The following is a 20,708-nucleotide window of genomic DNA, read 5'->3' as shown; positions in this document are numbered from 1 at the left end:
TTTGTGGGCTAACAGATTCTCTTGTTTGCACCAGGTGAGTGGATGTGAAAAGTTTGGCTATGGAGCAATTGTTTCACAAGTAGCTGCAACTGCCCCTGGGGCTGTAGCTCTACAAAATTCGGGTAATTTTGTTTTGCTTGATATTATTTTATTGTGCATCATTGTAATTAAAGCTCAGTAATGTAACTCTGATTTCTCTCTACATCAGAACATCTCTCCCACATTGATAATTATATTCTATGTTTATTTATTTGATTATCCTTTGATTTTGTGCTAGTCCTGAGGGTAATTTCTGATTTTGTGTAGAGGAGGAGGAAAAGTACCATGAGGGAAGGGAAAGAGGGAGATATTTGCAATTATAGGCAGCATTGCATTGAAACAGACAAAAGATTCCCATAGATAATTCATAGATGCATGGGTATTATCCAGTAGGTTATATGTAATCAGAGATGTGCAAAAAAAAAAACCAGGGTTCCTTGTATGGAACTTTTCAGTATTCTCTGGAATAGAGGGTTTAGCACACAACTGTAGTTAATGTGATGTAAATTAGTCTGTACATGGAGAAGAAGAAAATGTGCTTGCTTACTCCATTGGTGTAATGGAATCTTCACTGTCTTTGCTGAGTTGTTCTTGTGAGTTTATGATGTGGTGGAGAAAATAAATCTAACAAACGAAATGCACCTCCCCTAAGTCTTTTGGACTTGGTCAAACCCAGTTCATCTCTTTGCCTATTCCCACCAGGCCCAAACTGACTCTGCCCTGTCCCAGGTAGAACTTCTCCCACCTAAATGAAACAGAAGCTTCCTCACCAGTTGCAACCTAATGTTCCCATCCTCTATCAGCTGATACCTCCAGATTCCATCTCCTTTGACAATTAACTTCTGCTGCCCTCTTGAAAGGCCCATTTTGCCTAACAGGAGGAATAACTTCAGGTACAGTGACAAATACCTGCTCAGCTTTCCCAGACTGTCCAGCCAATCAGATCTCTAGGATTTCTTACTTTATAGAAGCCCTCAACTTCTACAAAATCTTTGTTTTTCCATTGTCCAGGACCCTTCTTTTTTATAAGGCAGACACCCAACAGTTTCTGCAATAAACAGGATTCTTTTCCTTGATGTGTATTCTTTATTCATACTGAATTCATGATTGCTTCAGATGCTTCAGCTGTTCTCAAACAAAACAGGTCTTCCATGCTTCCAGCAACCTATTAAATATCTTTTGTGAATTGCTTAGAGCAAATCAATGCTGGAAAGGAGCAAGCCACTGGTTAAAAGAGGATCTTTGTTTGCTATGTATGTCTGGATGCAACAGCAGCAACAGCCTACAGTCAGTATCAGTCAGGAATGGTTTTAATCAATTCTTATCAAGTATTCTGCATGCTCCCTTATTCTCTCACAGAAAGTATGGGATAATAATAATTATTTTTTAAAACTTAGCTGTCTTGAAAAGATCTATAATTAAATAATGGTATATTAATTGATGGAAATCAAGTACAAAACTCCCCCCCCCCATGCACAACTCTGGACACTGAGTTACTCAGAATCTATAACATTTATTTTTTTAAATCAAGTGAAGGTTTATAAATGGTTGTGAGGTTTTGGCTATCCCAGAACTCCTGTTCAGGGATAATGATTGAAGAAGAACATATGAAGAAAAGAGCTTTTGATGATTTTGCATCATGTCTTATTGTAGTTTTAAATGCAGTGAAGGAGAGTGCCTAGACATATAAACTGGGTCATATCAGATTTATAAGTAGCATTTGATTGCACCAAAGACTGTCTCAGCATTTGCTGGGGGGAAAATGGAAGCTAATAATAACTGGACACTTGGTTTGGAAATAAAATTCCATCTGAAATGTAAAATCCAGCTATTACAGTTAAAATAAATGCACTGATCTCCTGATAGATGGAAGAGAACAAAGAACCAACTATTAATAAAATACTGAATCTTCCAGAACAGACACATGGAAATGTATGTAAAGTTACCATCTAGAATGTGACTGATTGTTGGGTGGGTAAATAAATAAGTATGTGCCCACTAACTTCTGTTAGAAATAAAACTTTAGCACTTAGCACCATAGACTTATATACCACTTCATAGTGCTTTTACAGCCTCTCTAAGCGGTTTACAGAGTCATCATATTGACCCCAACAATCTGGGTCGTCATTTTACCGACCTCAGAAGGATGAAAGGCTGAGTCAGCCTTCAGCCGGTCAGAATCGAGCTGCTGGCACTGAGAAGTGAGTTAGCCTGCAGTACTGCATTCTAGCCACTGTGTCACCATGGCTCAACTTCAGGGACTTAGTACCAAATTATGCCTATTATCTTGTTCTGAAAGAAATATGATGGTATTTTTAAGGAGTATATTTAGGACAGGCAGATTAATATTAATAAGGGAAAGCATTCCAAGTAACGAAGCAAATATTCCTGACAATATCTATTTTTAAGGTTTTTCCTAAGTTCCATGGCTACATTTCAAGATTACACAAGCGTTCCTTCTTCCTGTATGTTCTAAGTATATCCCCAAAGGCCATGCATGCCCCCCATAGTAAGTGATCAAGCGTGAAGAGAAACATTTTTTCCCTCTAGCAAATATAATACGTTAGTAGATAGGTGTCATTATGAAAAAAATATATTATTTCCTAGGATTTATAAAGGCCCTCATTACTGAATTGTGGGGTGTTCTGGAGTGTGGAAGAGATGATGTCCGAATGACCCATCCCAGATCAACACCAGTAGATCCAATTGACCGAAGCTGTCAAAAGGTGAATTGATTCTTTTTTTTTTTTCTCCACAAAGACTTCTGTGACTGTTCAGTCTGAATATATTATGTATCATGTTTTCTTGGGGAAATCCTGGGGTAGTTTGACATTTCTAATTTTCTTAATTTGATACTAGGACATCAAAAGCTACTAGTCCATGTATGAGCCTCGTCTTATTAGGGTACTTTCCATAAAACTGAAAAGCATATATGCTATCTCCTTTTTAACTTTTTAATCTTTGTCCATTGCCCGAAGTCACTGCTGTGAGATGGGTGATCATATAAATTATGTAAGTGAACAATTAAATAAATCAAATAACTCAAAAATACTCAGTTCAAGGTTCATATTTTCAAAATATAGCATATTAAGGTGAAGAAACAAAATTATTTCTAGAAGAATTATGTGTAATCACTTCAGGATAATTTTAGCTTCAGTATGTATCAATCCTGTTTTATTATCTCAGCCAGAGGCCATAATACCAAATGCATTTACTAACAACTACAAATAAAAACAATTATCCAGATTAAAATGATTCCCATATAAAATCATGATTGTTTTTTGTTTTTACAAATATTCATCACTCAGCAAATAATATGTGCTTTGTTAGAATGTAAACGAGCATATTTCGCAAAGTAATATTAAATGACTATTCCTGCGGTAAAATGAAATTGCAGTTGCTTTGTGAAGCATCAAGTTCTTTCCTGCGTTCTATTACAAGTCTCACTTTTTATTCTTTTGCAATACAGCAATAATTTCCTTCACTGATTTTTATTTGGCCAGCTTCTATGTTGAGTGTAAGAATATGTGTGTTTTGCTTTGTTTTGTTTTTAAATGGATTCTGCAAGCTGAGTAAAAAGAATTTGGTCAGTATATTATGTCCTTAGACTATTCTATAAGAATTTGGAAACAGTCTCGCGGGAGGGAGGGAGGGAGGAAGGAAGGAAGGACAACACCATAGGTAGCATCTGCCACCTAAGGAGCAAATAAGTGTTACATGCCACCAATTTTTGCCAGTGTTATTCCCAGTATAGAAGAATCTGTTTAGTACTCTTTAATTGAGACAAGAGGTAGCTGGATGTATCAACATTTAAACTTTTGGCAGCCTCTAGTGTTCCTGTTCTTCATTTGTTACCTTAATTGCCAAACTGGCTTTAAATACTTGATCTACCATCCATTTAACTTTTTCCTCTAATTGGTAAATTTAATTTGAGAGCCTGGACTTCAGAATTTGGGAGATGCTCCTGACCTGGATTGGTTTAAACTTATTTTGATTCAGGTTCACAGCTTAGAGGTTCTCTTGGAACCAATCTTGATATTAGGTTGGCTCATGGTGGTAAGGAGGGCATTTATAATTAGCTGCATCTATTTGTGGATGGGATGAATCCTAGACTTGGTGATACATACACTGGTAACCTCAATTTGCAATGCATTCTTCATAAGACAGCCCTGGAAGACTTATTGGTCTATATTTTAAACAATTTATGAGGTCTCCCTCTCACAAGTGATTCTGAACAGCATACAAAGTTAAAGCCAACAATTAAAACATAATAATAATTGTCCAGTTATGGAATGTGGCAGCAGGATTCTGTTATACTTCCAGGAGAGGTTTCATTGCTATGCTGAAACAGCAGTGCTGATTATTCTTCGCTTTTCAAGCTCACTAAAATCTTATATAGCTTGGACCCAGATTACTTACAGGACTGCCTAGACTAGGAGCGGGGAACCTTGGCCCTTTTATGATTTGTGGACTTCAACTCCCAGAATTCCTGAGCCAGCATGGCTCCATAAGTCATAAAAGGAGCAAGATTCCCCACCGCTGGCCTAGATCATGCAGCCTGCCACCTTTCCTAGCTTTTCAGGAGGGTATTTTTTTTGCAGGTCCACTGCCATACTCAACAGCTAATTCTGCTAGCTCAACAGCTAATTTATTTTTTTCTGTAGCAGGCCTAGATTATAGAATGGTTTGCTGATGGAGCTGAGACTGGTTTTGTCATTACAATTAAGGAAGTGAGGTCTTTTAAAGTTTTTTAAATCAGATTTTTTATTCTTTGGGATGGGCCGGTGTTATATCTTCATACTTGTATGTCCCTTATATGAAGTGACCAGCTTTTTAAAATCTTTTTTAATTTTAGGAATTTGTATTAATTTCAGAAAGTTAGAATTCTTGTTGCCTGATTGATATTGGATTGGATTCTTCCTACTCTATAATCTATGGAAGGCACCCTGCGAATAGAATAGAATAGAATAGAATAGAATAGAATAGAATAGAATAGAATAGGACATTGGAGGTCTTCTAGTCCAGCCCCCCCCCTCCGCTCAAACAGAAGAACCTATACCATCTCAGACAAGTGACTGTCCAATCTCTTCTTAAAAACCTCCAGTGGTGGAGCGCCCACGATTTCTGAAGGCAAGCCGTTCCACTGGTTCATTGTCCTCACTGTTAGGAAGTTTCTCCTTAATCCCAGGTTGCTTCTCTCTTTGATCAGTTTCCAACCATTGTTTCTTATCCAGCTCTCTGGTACTTTGGAGAATAATTTGACGCCCTCTTCCTTGTGGCAGCCCCTCAAATACTGGAATACTGCTATCATGTCACCCCTTTTTCTGCTTTTCTTTAGACTAGCCAAACTTAAGGCTTGCAGCCATTCTTCATATGTTTTAGTCTCCAGGCCTTGGATCATTAATTAATTCATTAATAATTAATTACCCATTGCTATGTCTTGCTCTTTTCTCTGTTTGCTGTGTGCCTCCAAAACTTTAAGACAAACTGAGAGGACAGAACTGGTGTGATAAAATTTTACATATTTTATACATTTTCCCCAAGTAAATAGTAATGATTATGTAAAAGGCTTTAAATGAATCACCAGTATTGTTTTTTTATCAACTGTACCACTATCCTCCTTAGTTTTTCCTAGCTCTCATAAATTTGCTGTCCTGCCCTGCTGTTTATGAACTGATAGGTGATCAAGAGATACCTAATAAAGCAGAGTATTCTCTTCGTGAAGTTCCTACAGATGTTGTTGTAAGTAGTATTTTCTATTATCTTCTTAAAAAGTTATGTGGAATGATTCATTTGCAAGGAATGATAAAAATTGTAATGTTTTGATTTTGTACTACATTGGTGATAAATCTTGAATATGTTTTTGGCAGTTTTATTACATGCAGCATGAGGGCAGTCTGTGTGCAGATTACAGTGGTGCTTTTTTCCATAATCATAGCAAAAGTTTAATTTGCAAAAGCTACTATCTTTTGTCTTTATACAAATATGCCACCTAAATGGTAGGTTTGATTATGGTAAGAAAGTTATTTATATAATATAAATCATACATGTGAGGAAGCTTGCATATCTAAATAAATACCCTTTATAACTAGTTTCCAGCTAGAGTTGTTTTTCTTTTCCCTGGTCTTGGCAAACCAAAAATTGTGATTTTAATTTTGAAGTGTATGGAAGTGACTCTGCTTGAAACTTGTGCTTTGGCAATAGATAACTCAGCTGGAAAGGTCTTTCAAATTTTTCTTTAAAAAATCAGCTTCATTTCTCAACCAAATATCAGAACGGGTTTTGTGTGTCTATGTCTGTCTGTCTGTCTGTCTGTCTGTCTGTCTGTCTGTCTGTCTGTCTGTCTGTCTGTCTGTCTGTCTGTCTGTCTGTCTGTCTGTCTATCTATCTATCTATCTATCTATCTTGTTAGTATAAGAACAGAAGCATATGGGTGTATGTATAGGTGAAAAAAGTCAGTATGATAGTGTATGAATTATAGAAATTTGTCCCTTGGTTATCTACATCAGAGTTCTCCAACCTTTCTGGGCTCACGGCCCAGAGGGGAGACCAGCTTCCAAATTACTGCACGCGTGCAGGCACGCAAATGGGGCCACGCCAGTGGGGTAGTACTAGCGGCTGCGTTCGTGCATGCGGCACGTGCTGGTGCCATGCGCATGCGTGATCGACCATCCACCCCCCCATGGCGGGTAGCATCATTTGTGAATGTGTAAATGGGCCGCTCATACCCCCCGCGCTAGCGGCCCATTCGCACATGCACAAACTGGGCACACATGCCCCCCGTACTAGCGTTCCCATTTGCACCCATGTGCATGTGCAAACAGGGCCGTGTGCGCTAGCGCAAGTTGGGGACTGCGCGCCTAGGCGTGCACGCTGTGGCCAGCCATTTCTGTGGCCCATTGGCCAAGAGCCGATGGCCCGGTACCAGGCCATGGCCCATAGGTTGGGGACCCCTGATCTACATCATTGTGAGACCTATAAGAAAAGGATGGGGCTTCAGTCTCACAGTCCCAGCTACCATCTTGCCTTTTTTGACCATCCCTTATAGACATGTCTGTGTATAAAGGTAAGGTTACTAAGCAGCTCAGTATTTAAAGCCTAGAACATCTAAAGGTATTCTCATAAAGTATTCATATATTTTAAACACAACTTTTAAAGACTAACAGCAACTGAAGCAATGACGATCAAAAGTTGGTAAAACCAATTTTTGTATTTCAGGATATAATTGACAGGCTTATAGTTGTTAACACTGAAGCTAAAATCCATTCATTATTCAACTATGAGCAGTCTCATATCTTTGGACTGAGGTAAGATGCTTTCCTGTCTGATTTATTTAACAAGGAAAAATGTATAACTTTTTCTCCTTTCTGTTATTTCTTATTGCCAGTGCCAATTAAAAAGAGTTCTTAAGAATCCAGGCAAAGTAAGAAGGAATACGGAGACAAATAAAATATCTCACATTGATATATAATATGCATATAACTATGATATTCAGTATTTGATAGCTAGAAATGCACAGCCATTTTTGGAAAGATCTCTTATTGGAGCCAGATTCTTCTGAGACTTTTGCAGAATCGTGATCTGAGAATGAAACTCTCTCTGACTGCCTTTTTCTCATTTTAATTACAAGCTTCCAGACTGTAGGCGTGGTCCTTGAGTGTATTTCTCAAATCTTTATACACTAGCTTAACACAACGTATATATCATGCCATACACTTGGAAAATAGAAGATCACAACATACATATCAGCCTCTTGTAGCTGATGTCAATGTTGTGTAGGCCAGATGTTTTCTCTAATAGGCATGAGGATTTCTAAATCTTACTGATGCCTAAGATGTCCATTTTCTGCTTAGAGTTGGCTACACCTAAGTGAACAATGTGTCATTTTATGTTCTTAGAATTTCACAGGAGACATAAGTTCAGATAGCCGGCAATGCTGCTTAGTCACTGCAATTGTCTACTGGGTTTGTTCCACAAAATCTTTATCTGCAGTATTATGAATGAACATGGGAATATGCATTTCTTTTTTTCATACCGCTTATCCTTTTCCCAAGACTACCATTTTAAGGGATGGCTGTGCTTGGGAGAATCTGCAGTAGTTGTAGATGCTTGTTTGATAAGATTGCTGGGGAGTCTTAAAAAAAATAGATTTCCCCATAGATTTCAATTCAGAAATCAGCAGTTTCCAGGTCTTTCTGACAGCAGTTCATTAACACTCTTGAGAATGTGCAGCATTCCCCCAAAGTAAGTAACTCAGCATGTTCTCAAGTAAATGTGCTAAAGTAATTGTCATTCAGTTATATATGCATGTGCTTTCTGAGCATAATGATAAGCCCCAAGTTAATTTTAGCGTTTGATTTGTACCTGAAGTGCCACAAGGCTTTCTCAGTGCATAAGGAATTTAAATTGGATGCCCTGTTTTGAAGATGCATTATCTGGATTAAAACCATTATTCTCTTCCAGTAATCTTGCAACCTGTCAAGACTAGTTATTAATATAGTTGTTTTAGTTCATTTCCTATATTAGATATTTTATTGTTGGTCTTCATTGGCTCTCTTAGGAGAAAACACAGTAGGGGGAGTTGTGTAAGGAGTTGCAGACGGGTACTCTGTTTGTGTTCCCATGAGCTCGAAAACACATTTTTGGAATTGAAACTGAACTGCTGTGTGGGTTTAATAATCAGCCATCTTATTACCTCTATTTTTGTTTTATGTTTGTTGGAAATTCTACTGCAGCTGTTCCAGTTTTTATTTAAAAAACAAAGCAAGTATGATTTATTCTAGTTTCCACATTTAAGTGAACTTTTAAATATATTTTATAGAACAACTTTTCCAATAATTATGGGAAGCATGTACAATATCCTAGAAAATTGATATGTTGTCAGTTTTATTGACAGTATAATAATCATGCAACATGCCGGACTTTAATTAATAACATTCTATTAGTTTCTCATTTGATTTGTCTCTAAACAGCCTTTACAGAAAAAAATATGCCTTTGAGTACAAAAACCAAGAATGAAATAAAGCTTTTAGGTTTTCAGCTTTTGAAACATTATAAAATGACATCGTCATAGTTCATAAAACTATGAGGGATTCTATTTGTGGCATAAATATTTACTACACATTGAATGCCTAAGTATTTATTTTATTAATCTTACAGTATCATTTCTTGAGATATACCAATAAATGAATGATTTTTCTAAAGTTTATGGAAAATAATTTTATGAATAAAACATAACATAGTTATTTTTGTATTGCCTGTGGTAGCTTTGTGCTTTTATTTACACGCAAACATAGATATATAAGATCTCAAAGTCAGACTTGACTCCTCTCAGTTACTTGGGCATGGCCATGCAATTTTCTAGGTAGCATTTTCAAAATTTTGCCATTTTTAGCAGCAAAGAAATGAGAGGAAAAATAATCTATTGCTATTACTTTCACTTGCCCATGGAAATAGGTTCTTGAAAAAATAACATAGGTAAGAACAGGTCTGTGATAGACATGAAAGTGATTTTTTTGAATTTTCAAAAAAAGAATAAAGATAGCTTCCATATTCGTTTTTGTTCTATAAAATAATCAGAATTCCTTTCCTTTCCTCATCCATTTTTCTCAAAGAATATTGGTAACACTTAAAAACTGGTCCAATCTAGTGTTGCGCAATTTCTTTTTCTCATCTGAGTTTGATTGATTTAAAAAATAGAATTGTGGCAGTACCAGATTTCTATAGCCACATGGAGTTGGCTAAAGTTACCCAGAACACCTGCACTTTTAATTAAAAGCTTTCTACTTGCAGGTTCTATTCTTTTTACAGTTTTCTATTCTGCATTTGAACTACTTCAATTCTGATAAATTTCTTTTCAATACATAAAGGAATAATGCTTGAAAAATGATAGGAACAGTTCACATTTATGTGGGAGTAGAAACTTAAAATAGAGTACAGTCGATAGTCTGCTTGAGAGAAAGCATCAAGAAGCAATATAATTCAATGGGGTTTTATTTCTTATTGTAATCAAATACTGCAGAAGAATTTTGACTACGAAAGGCATTGTATTGGCTTGTGGCTATGGTTATGACATTTTAGTATATTGAAGACTTCTGGAACATGAAGCGATGGAAGTGATGTCTAGAGCAGTAGTGGCGAACCTATGGCATGTGTGCCAGAGGCGGCACTCAGAGCCCTCTTTGTTGGCACACATGCCATGCCCTGGAGATGGCAACCATCCCTCTTCAACCAGCCGCCTGAGTCCCATGTGGCCGGATGCATCCTGGCACGGCTGGTTTCCCTCCCTCCTGGCCTCGCATGCTCTCCTTTTCCTGGGCACGACCCATTGCATTGCCTCCTCAGTTGTAGGCCACCTGTCCAGCTCAAAGGCGGCTTCTCTGAACTGCTGGCGGTGGGCTTTAGAGCCCCAGAGTGCGCCAGTTGAGCCGGCAGGCTGTGGCTGCTGACGGACATCGTCGGCCCCCATGCGCTCGCTGGCCTCTGTGTGCGGCGGCCGATGGTGTCAGGCAGCAGCTGCCCCGGCCCCTGCCTTGCCTTGCCCCGTGGCAATGGTACCCCCACCCTGCCTCGCCTTGACTCACCTCGCAGGACAAGCCTCCTGCCCACCACCCCACTTGCCGGAGAGCCCCTGGATCTCCCCCAGCCCTGCCTGGCTCCCACAGGCATCCCTCCCCACGAGCAACATTGAGGTGACTTTGGCCACACCCACCCAGTTTGCCATGACCACCACAGCCAGGTGGGGCTACGTCCCACCTGGCACCCGGTGATAAATAAGTGGGTTTTGGGTTGCAGTTTGGGCACTTGGTTTCTAAAAGATTTGCCATCACTGGTCTAGAATGTCACTGGAAGAAAACAAACAAACAAAAAATCTGACTGAGCTTAGCTAACTGCTGGCTGGTCTTTCCTTTTTGGGAAAGATTGTCAAGGTGATGGTGGGGACCAACTCTGGAGGAAACAGATTATCAGATCCCTCTGCATGCAGGTTTAGGTTGGATCTAATGGATAACTTTGGTCAAAACCTGGATGAGGGAACTGTGTCTATCCTTGTCTTCTTAGACTTCTCAGTGGACTTTGATACTATTAATAGGACCAGGGTCCTTGATGGAGAACTAGGGTCTTTGAGGGAATGGCTAGAGCAATGTCTCTCAACCTTGGCAACTTTAAGATGTGTGGACATTAGCATGGATAGTTGGAGAGTTCTGGCAGTTGAAGTCCACACATCTTAAAATCACCAATGTTGAGAAATACTAGGCTAGAGAAACTTTATTTAATTTATTTATCAAATTTATATAGCCGCTCATCCCCCCTCAAAAAGGATAATTTCAATAATAAATGAAAGGTTGAAAATAATTGCATCAACTGATATCTTTGTGTGGAGAATCTGTGATTTATTTTTTTTGCCTGGAGTGTATTCAAATCAGCCCTGGCATCTGAGAAGGATCACAAATAAGAAGGATACAGAGCTGTTCATCAGAATAGATGAGAATAGCTAAGTGGATGAATAGCCTTAACTTTGTACAAAGTTGACTTACGTGTGATGTTTTTCCAGCTCAAAATGCATAAAAAATAATTTTCATACCAAGTGGGGATAACAAACAAACCTTCCATATTATTATTATTCTGTTCTGTTCTGTTCTGTTCTATTCTATTCTGTTCTATTCTGTTCTGTTCTGTTCTATTCTATTCATATATAAAGAATAAGCTGAGTCTGAAATCTTACTGTTCATGTTTTAACATCTCTGCATCACCAAGACTTCTAACTATCCTTCCTATATATTGTATCTTACAGGCTATTAAATGTGCTATGCTGTGATCTAAATACACTTCTGCTTCTAGAATCTCAATACAAGATATCAGAAGTGCTTTTAGATGCCCAGAATGAAAATGCCATCAGTATTTCCGAAACTCCTCGGTAAGAAACGATCATTTAAAATGTTGTGACTCTAAAACATGGTTCTCGGTATTCTTCTTGGACCTGTGTGCATATATATAGAGAGAGTGCTAGTTTGGAGTAGTGGTTAAGGTGCTGGTCTGGAAATCAGGAGACCCTGAGTTCTAAAACACCCTTAGAGATGAAAGCCAGCTAGGTGACTTTGGGTCAGACACATTCTTTCAGCTCAACCCACTTTCAGGGTTGTTGTTCTGGAAAAAATAGATTAGATAAATGTAGTAATAGTAGTAGTAGCAGCAGCAGTAGTAGTAGTAGTAGCAGAAAAATGCTGAGTCTTGTGAATAGGCATTCCAGTATTACAGCTTACTGTTGTTTTCTTAAAGTTTGTCTCTAAAGGAATTAACAATGATTAGCATACATCCGTCCGTCTGTTATGTGACTGAAGTTGTCAGCCACTTGCAATGTTTAGCTTTTGTTTTATAAGATGCTCTTAAGAGGTAGTGTTAGTGTATCTCAGAAACCCCATGATTAACCTAAATACTGTACAGTATAAACCTTCAATAAACTCATCTTGTGTGGCACTATTGTATTGCCAGATAAGGGAAGCTTATGTAATGGAAGACTGTGTATGCCTATTCCCCATTTTTGTAATTTTAATGCCAATTGCTGAATCCTTGCTCAAAACTGATTTTGGTGCTCCCACATTGGCAAATGAATGGGAAGTGTTTTGTGGATGATCTGGATCCTAAGTATTACATTTTGAATTTTGCAGTCATTTCTCAATTCACTTTTGTTTTGCTGCAGGCAATTTATAATTGATGGCTTATCGGTTGAGAGAAACCATATTCTCGTTAGGATAAGCCATGTTGGGGGCCCAACCGAAAGGATCTTGCCTCCAAGAATACTGCATAAGGTTGTAAATGTATTTTATGTTTTCCTTTTTATCTAGCCTCACTGTAGGTAACTGCTGCAATTGATTATTTTCTCTTGTATTTAATCAATGATTTGTTTAAAATTTCTGCTGCTCTTCTGAGTAGCTTTAGAGATTCTCTCAGTATTGTAGTGCTTCTCATAATTTCTTAGTTTATGCCCCAGATATGCATTGCTTACTCAGTGTTCAGGTTTATTCCCCAAACATGTGCAAAATATTAAACTCCCAAAGTTGAAGACCCCAGCTACTGAGAATGTACAGCAAACTTGAGCTACCACTACTCTAAATAATCTCTTTACATGCAGGCATTTTTTAAAAAAGTATTGCACTTCATTTTGTTTTGATTAACTCTGCATTTATTTTTATTTAATTAGCTATAGAATTTTTTCAATCTGAAAAAGACAATTTGAACAATATACTAATATAGTAATTATAATAAATAACCATATACAGGTAGTCCTTGACTTACAGCAGTTCATTTAGTAATTGTTTGAAGTTACAACGGCACTGAAAAAAACTGACTTATGACCATTTTTCACACTTATGACCGTTGCAGCCTACCCATGATCATGTGATTTAGATTTGGATGCTTGACAACCGACTCACATTTATGAACAAATTGAACAAATTGTTACTGAACAAATTATATAACATAACTTTCTTCTTAATTGTGCTCTTCCTTAGGGTGATGATCCATATCCTTGGCCAATGTTTTCATCTTACCCCTTGCCAGCATGCTATCTTGCCGAATTTCCTAGAAAAATCCATTCAAGAAAAGGTACATTGTGGTTTTATGATGTACTAATGTATGCATTGTTTAATGAGGCTGTACCTATTTGATAGTTCAGCAATCTTTACCACTTCATTTTTTACACATTGAAACCCATCTTTAAGGAAAATTCCTGCATGTGAGTTCGAAATATACATGTTATTTTATCAGGTAATGAAAGATTGTTGTCATTAAGATGCAGCGTGATTCTGTTTATTATTGAATTATCCACTTTCACTCATACATAAATCACATCAAACACAATTTGAGAGGAAGGAAGCAAAGCTTGTGGAGATACTTGTCCAGACAGGCATTGCATTCAGTTAATAGATTCTAACCATGTAAGGTTTTTTAATAGAACAAATATATAAAATATTTTCTTTCTCAACTCTGCAAAGGAAGGAATTTTCCTTCACTTGACTTCTATTCCAAGGATAGTATTTATTCCCTAGAGAAGAGTAATCAGAATCGAGTTATCTGTACCTATTATCCTTTTTTTTTAGTTTGAACCTAATGTATCCTTTAGGTACAACATGTTGGTTCATACTTATGTACATTAATAAGCATTGAATTGAGAGGGGATAACTTTGCTATTGTTCTCTGAATTTCATATGAAAGCATTAGATTTCTTTAAATATAATTTTATTGAAAAATTTTAAAAACAAGAATAAAAATTAATATAAATTAAAATAGAATCAGAAAGAAAAAGGAAAAAGAAACTAATAAGAGAGGGGTTTTTTTTTGTAAAAAATGAGTTTTACTGTATGTAATTTGTGGATAAGCTCAACTCATTTTTCAGGATATATTTTGGCATCTTAATGTTTTCAGCTTATTTGCCAGCTTATACAGTATGCTGTGAAACAGAAAACATAGAAAAAACAATTTTTTTGTTTAATAAAGAGGGTTATGCTCATTTCCAAGTTATTATTTTGTTTGGAAAGATCATTTGAAATGGGGTATTAGCAATTTGACATGAGAAAAAGGTAACAAGTATTACTGAGTTCGACCAAAAATTATGAATTTAAATTATTTGAAATCTAGAAATAAACAAAGTATAGCACAAATCTTAAGTCAGTATAGACAAATAAGAGGGAAAAAAAATCTTGATCACTGGGAACCTAATATAGACTCATTTTTAAACAATAGTTTGCTGAACAGACCTTTAATTCCAGGCATCTCAAAGGAAATAGTTTTAAAATAGATTAATTTATAAGTTTAATATAATATACATTGAGGTAGGAAATTGTGCATGTGTAAATAAACCATCTCAGATAGTATACATGTAAAAACAAACTCAAAAATCCCTCTCTTGCTATATTTTATTCATTTAAATGTATCCAGAAGTCTTTCAAATCTGCATGAATTAGCAGCATGCTGTGTTGATATGCTGCACTTTTCTGCCTCAGTGTTTATCAGGTTTGTAACTATGTTGATAGCATTTTAGTTACTTGATATTTGGAAGCAGCTATGTAAATATTTTGTCAGACTAGAGATTGCAAAGATGAATAGATATCTAGCCTTTATAATGACTCCCATAGGGAATTATGACATCTATCAATGAAATACAATATGAGGTAATGGCTTTTCATCAGGGCTGCAGCTAAAACAGGCCCCAAGGAAGCAAAATGATCACTTTTATATGCTTAGAGGAACCTCAACCTTTTGTAGAAGTAGAATCAGTCTTGGGAGGAAATACATCTCAAAAGTAGCCCAAATTAAACAAGGAATAAACATTTTTGGATAACTACTGTGTTTTCCCCAAAATAAGACCCGGCCGTTTTGTTTTTTGGGGGTTTTTTGCCTCCAAAAAAGGCCCCAGGTCTTATTTTCAGGGGGATGTCTTTTCCATGGTCTCACCCCGTGGCAGCAGCACCAACAGCCCCACCTAGCCGGTCTACTTCTTCTGCAGCCGAAGGAAATGCCTCTGCAGCTGAGAATGGAGCTCCAGATTGAATCTGTAGCTCGGTTCTCGGCTGCAGAGGCCTTTCCAGAAGGCCTCTGATGGCAAAATGCAGGCCGGGAGGTGCCGCAGAAGACGTGGGCAAGAGGCAAGGTAGGTGTCGATTCATGGGAGGCCTGGCTGCAACAATAAGCGGGTGCGAGACACATGGGGCAGCTCCCCGCCCCTGCCCTAGCTTGATCTTTAGGTGTGCACCTTTGCTCCAAATCTAGGTCTTATTTTTGGGGTAAGTCTTACATTAGGCCCACCCCCAGCAATCAAGCTAGGGCATTTGGGGGGAGCAGGTCTTACTTTTGGGGAAACACGGTACTGCTAAATGCTAAAGCTTTTCAGGGATGGAAAAAGAAACTAGAAGGAGTGATACCTGAGTGGAGTAATACGAAAAATGTGCACACATGCATGGAAAGTACAAGGGCTTAAGCTGTTGAATATCTGAGCTGGACAGAAGTATTGTGTAAACACTGAGCCAGTACCTGCCAGACTCACAGTAAAGGATGGTCATAAATCCATTGATTCAAAAGGGTAAAAGGAAGAACCTGGTTGATATGTAGAACCTGGTTGTTATGTTCTGCAAGAGGCCACTCTCCAAGTTAATAGGCAGGCAGGAAAGTATATGCATTTTCTTCTTATTTGCAATAAAGCATCTTATCCAGCTGTATTCGGCTAGTGAAGCTTCTGCTATTATAAATGCAGGTTGAGTTTTTAGAGAACAGCCATACATTCCTGCCCTGGGTAAAGTTTGACAGAAAAGGACACACCATGTTGCAAGTACCTGAATAATCCTAATTGTGACTACTGTAACATTACCTAGAAAACCTAGTATATATATAACTCTGAATAATTACAGAGGACAAATGGCTAACTTTGAAATCCCAAAACCCTAATTACGATCCCCTGAATAAATTTAGCATATATTTGTCATAGAATCAATGCTCATTTCCATGAGGAAATATTTTATTCTTAGTGATTTCAGAGTGACTAAGTATTGTGACAGAGACAATTATATCAAGGTCATGGAGTAAATATTTGTACAGAATGTAACTCCTTTTTCATCTACATGTAGGTGAAAAATCAATCTAATTCCAGTTGCTAGAATTGGACCACTTTCTTGAACTTCATGTTAAAATAGTTTTGAGTGTTCTTTCTTCCAAATTAAACACACTGGCTTTGATGCCTTCGATAGGAGATATTCTACCAGTCATAGCAGCATTGAACTTGACTTCTGGTGTTAACATCACCATGGCAATGGTGCTGTCATCACCAGATGCAAGGTGGGGATTAGGCAGTTCAGCCTTCTCCCCTGTTGCCTGTCACCATCTTGCCATCTTCTCCAAACAGTGGACTAATCCTTTCTTTAACTTTCCTCTTGTATTGCACGTGTCCAAAGGATCCTTTTCTGTTATTTTTAGCAGTCTTAGCAAACTTTAAATCAGGTGTATCCAACCAATGGCCCGGGGACTATATGTGTCCCTGGGCAGGTAATAACGAAGCCTCATAAGATAGTAAAAAAAGGAAAAAAACAAGCATGTTATTTATGTACTTTAATTATATTATATATATTTATATGCAGCCCAAGACAATTCCTCTTTACTCATTGTGGCCCAGGCAAGTTTAAAAATTGTTGGACACCCATGCTTTAAATCATACTTAAGCCTTATGTTTCCCAATTCCTTCCTTGCAAATTTGGGTTATTTCTTGAAATTCTGTCTTTGTTATATGCACTTCTTTCCATTTTTGAAACTTATTTATTGTTCTCAGTTCATTGGAGATACTTGACAAAAAAAACCTTTGATAATTATAGCTGTACTTTCCCAGTTTCATGTTAGACCTGATTGCCGAAATAAAGTAATTGTTTAAATGGCCTAGGACTCCGTTTCTTCAAATGTTAGGACAACAGAATAGTCCTAGCAAGAGGCCTTTTTATCGCTTTCAGAATTGTAATGGTATTTTCCTCTTTGTTTCAGATGATGATGTTAGCAAACTTTTATCTACATTAAAAAACCCAAATAAACATGTGGGATGGCTTGAAAATGTTCAAAGGCAGTTTTGTGAAATCATGCAAAAGAAACCAGATGTCCTAAGTGGGGCCAGTAAGTTTATTTCTTTGTTTATTTATATACAAAATACTCTTTTCAGGTAAATATTTAAGGAGATTGACAGGATTTAAAAATTAAAAAAGAAAACGTAAAAACAAAAATTAAAAGCAATGCTAAAATTACTGCTGAAATAGATTAACAGTGAAAAGCCCTGGCTAAAGAGATGTACTTTTATGAATCTCCTAAATATCAAGAAAAAGTAGGCTGAAAAAGGAGTCAGAAATACATTTTGTAGCCCATAATTCCGTATACAATTCTTATCCAACACCAGTAACTTTTCTTTTGTTTACTTATATTAATAACTCTCACAGCAGCATAGAGCATGATATTCCTGTAGGATTTTAAAGAGGAAGGCTTTATGTCCAAATGTATTTATCTAATGGGAATTTATTTTGGAAGTTAGTCTTATGTTGGGAAAGATGTAGTTCTCTGTTTTATGGTGAAGGTACAGGTTCACTTCTTTGCATCTCCAGATACTGCAGGGAAACTGTTCCAGGGTCAAGCGCAGAGTGCGTGAGGATTCACTTTGTATGAATATAAGATTTGAGGGGAAGGAGCAAGAAGCCCCTATTCTTCACCAGCTGGATTTACTTTCACTTTTAGAGCTTGGCTGCAGGAAAAAATGAAAACAGTTTAGTGAGACATTTCCAGAGTAGTAGTGTCCAAAAAGGAAAAAAAATGCATTGTCCTTACTAATTTGATCTCTTCTGCCAACTTCATCCTGCTACTTGCATTAGGAGCTTGGTTGTCTTTATTTATTTTATTATATTTTTATCCTGCCTTTATTTATAAATAGCTCGCCAGTAGTTGCGAACATATGTAAGTTCCCTTTCTCCTCCTATTTTTCCCACCACGACAGCCCTGTGAGGTGAATTGGGCTGAAAGAGAATGATTGGCCCAAAGTCACCCAGCTGGCTTTCATGCTAAGATGGGACTAGAACTCACAGTCTCCTGGTTCCTATGCCAACACCTTAACCATTACACCAAACTGATAAACACACAAAGTTGTAAACCTACAGGGAGAGAATTGATAGAACTGAAGTGCAAAACCTGGGACTTGAAAGACCCTTCAAAGCAGCTTTGCACCCACCTATCTCCTATATACCCACCACCTTTCAGTTTTGCCCTGGGCTGGACTTCACACCTGATCCTTCAGCCCACTGCTGCCTTCTTTCATTCCCAGGTGCTGTTTCCTCTTCTTCCTCCTCCTCCTCTCACACTCTGCTGTGCTTTGCTGTCCTTTCCTTGCCATGTTTTGTGCCCTGTTCCTTTGTTTGCCCCATCTCTTATTCACTACCTTGTTCTTCTTTGTTACCTTTCATACCTTGGCCTATTCTTTTACTCTTTGTTCTTTCTCATCCTTTGACCCAGTGTATGAGTATATACACTCAATCGGGGAGATTGAGTTTGTATGAGAGGATAAATCTTTGTGGATGGGTCTAAATTTAACTTTGTTATTTAATTTGATTGGGCCCACCTACATTTTAGCAGTTCTTGCCCAGTTTGGGAATGTGGCTCCAACTTATACTTCTCAAAACTGGATGAACCCATTAGCCTGTTGAATGTGTCCCCTCTGTGTGCAGGTTCTGATTGTGTAAGAAAAATATCCTTAATTGTAAGGCTTGCATTTTAGCACATTTCTATTTTTAATCCTCTTATTTGTCTAGCAGTTCTAAAAGTGTATTTAGGCAAGCTTTCGAAATATGTTACAGTACAATGCACACACCACTAATTTGTGTGTTTGTAGTAGAGCACCAGCCTACATTTTGCATTGAATAATGTCAATGGAATATAGTCTGATGAATATAAAAATATGTAAGCACTTTCAGGGAAAACATTTACTTAATAAAAAATATGAAAACCATAACTCTTGGTTTTTAAAATTAATTAACTTGCAAGGGGAAAGAAATCAACTGAATTGGGTTTAAAATAGGTCATATCAGTTATCCAAATGACTACTCTGTGATGATAAACAAAAACAGTTTAAGAATATTTACTCTTGTTAACATCAAAGTGTGAAGGCTGATATATTTCTTTGCTCGCAGCAGCAGCTAAAGGAAATGACAAAGAAATGCTAGTTGAGAAATGCATATGAGGATGGTGCAGAAATCCAGATTTGAAAGACACAATGTGATTAAGAGCCAGCTATGGGCACACACATAGCACTTGTAAGGAATTTCTTAGAACAGTTGCACCTTTTCCTGAGATCCAGCAACTACCCTCTGAAACTGCTCTAGGATTTATTTTATTTATTTATTAAATTTATATGCCGTCCACCTCACTGTCAAGTGACTCTGAGTGGCTTACAACATCCTAAAAACAAGAATATAAAACATTAAAATGTAAAAAATATGAAACATTAAAAAATAACAAAAAATTAAGAACTGATGCACAATGGGGGGGGGGTTGAGGTGGGACTTTCCTGGTCCACTACCTCCAGCGGGAAACATCTCTGTTGGTGCCCCAACAGAGACCCTTTAGGAAGGCCAAGAGGATCTTGGAAAAAGTCATATTTGAATTAACAGGTAATTGACAAGGGCTGTGTGGGTGTTCATAAGGGCTGTGTGGGTGTTCATCTCACCCTCTTCAGATTGAGATCTCTGCAAAGCCCTCGAGCCTTTAAGCAACATTGGAAAGAAAGTTATAATTCTGAAAAAGATTTTGTGAATTTTCATCTTTAAAGAATGTTTGAATCAACTAAGTATTTCTGAGTAACTTTTTATTCTGTATGTACAGGCAGTGCTAAAGAAATGTACTAACAGTTTCCAAATGATTACACTTTTGGTGTAGATATTGGACCAGTGAAGGGTAACTTAGATATGCTTTGAGAATAAATTATTCACTGTTGTGGCAACAAAGTTATCTTTCCTGAAGCAGATGTACCTACTCATACCAGAAGCATTTGATAAGGATATGTTGGACAAGGCAAGCATTTTCCTATGGTGCTTGCCCAAGCTTTTTCAGGAAGCCCTTCATGTAGGCCTTCTTTCAAAAAGTTTTTGGAAAAAAAACTTGCAACC

The 20,708-nt window shown here is 37.5% G+C and overlaps 1 protein-coding gene across 1 annotated transcript in view; it reads left to right on the top strand.

Annotated features, from left to right (window-relative positions):
- Nucleotides 1-20,708, top strand: part of TBC1D32 (TBC1 domain family member 32) — a 93,290-nt gene that overhangs the window by 36,874 nt on the left and 35,708 nt on the right. The window contains exons 19-26 of the mRNA XM_015819906.1: nucleotides 35-122; nucleotides 2,647-2,765; nucleotides 5,665-5,781; nucleotides 7,258-7,346; nucleotides 11,831-11,953; nucleotides 12,737-12,845; nucleotides 13,548-13,641; nucleotides 17,557-17,682. Of these exons, the coding sequence (XP_015675392.1) occupies nucleotides 35-122; nucleotides 2,647-2,765; nucleotides 5,665-5,781; nucleotides 7,258-7,346; nucleotides 11,831-11,953; nucleotides 12,737-12,845; nucleotides 13,548-13,641; nucleotides 17,557-17,682 (865 nt within the window). The remainder of the gene's footprint in view (nucleotides 1-34; nucleotides 123-2,646; nucleotides 2,766-5,664; nucleotides 5,782-7,257; nucleotides 7,347-11,830; nucleotides 11,954-12,736; nucleotides 12,846-13,547; nucleotides 13,642-17,556; nucleotides 17,683-20,708) is intronic.

Source organism: Protobothrops mucrosquamatus, unplaced genomic scaffold, assembly GCF_001527695.2.
Source record: "Protobothrops mucrosquamatus isolate PMUCROS unplaced genomic scaffold, P.Mucros_1.0 scaffold1016, whole genome shotgun sequence".
Classification (NCBI taxonomy): Eukaryota; Metazoa; Chordata; class Lepidosauria; order Squamata; family Viperidae; genus Protobothrops; species Protobothrops mucrosquamatus.
Note: the sequence above shows the minus strand (reverse complement) of the source record. Positions and strands in the feature narration are given on the sequence as shown.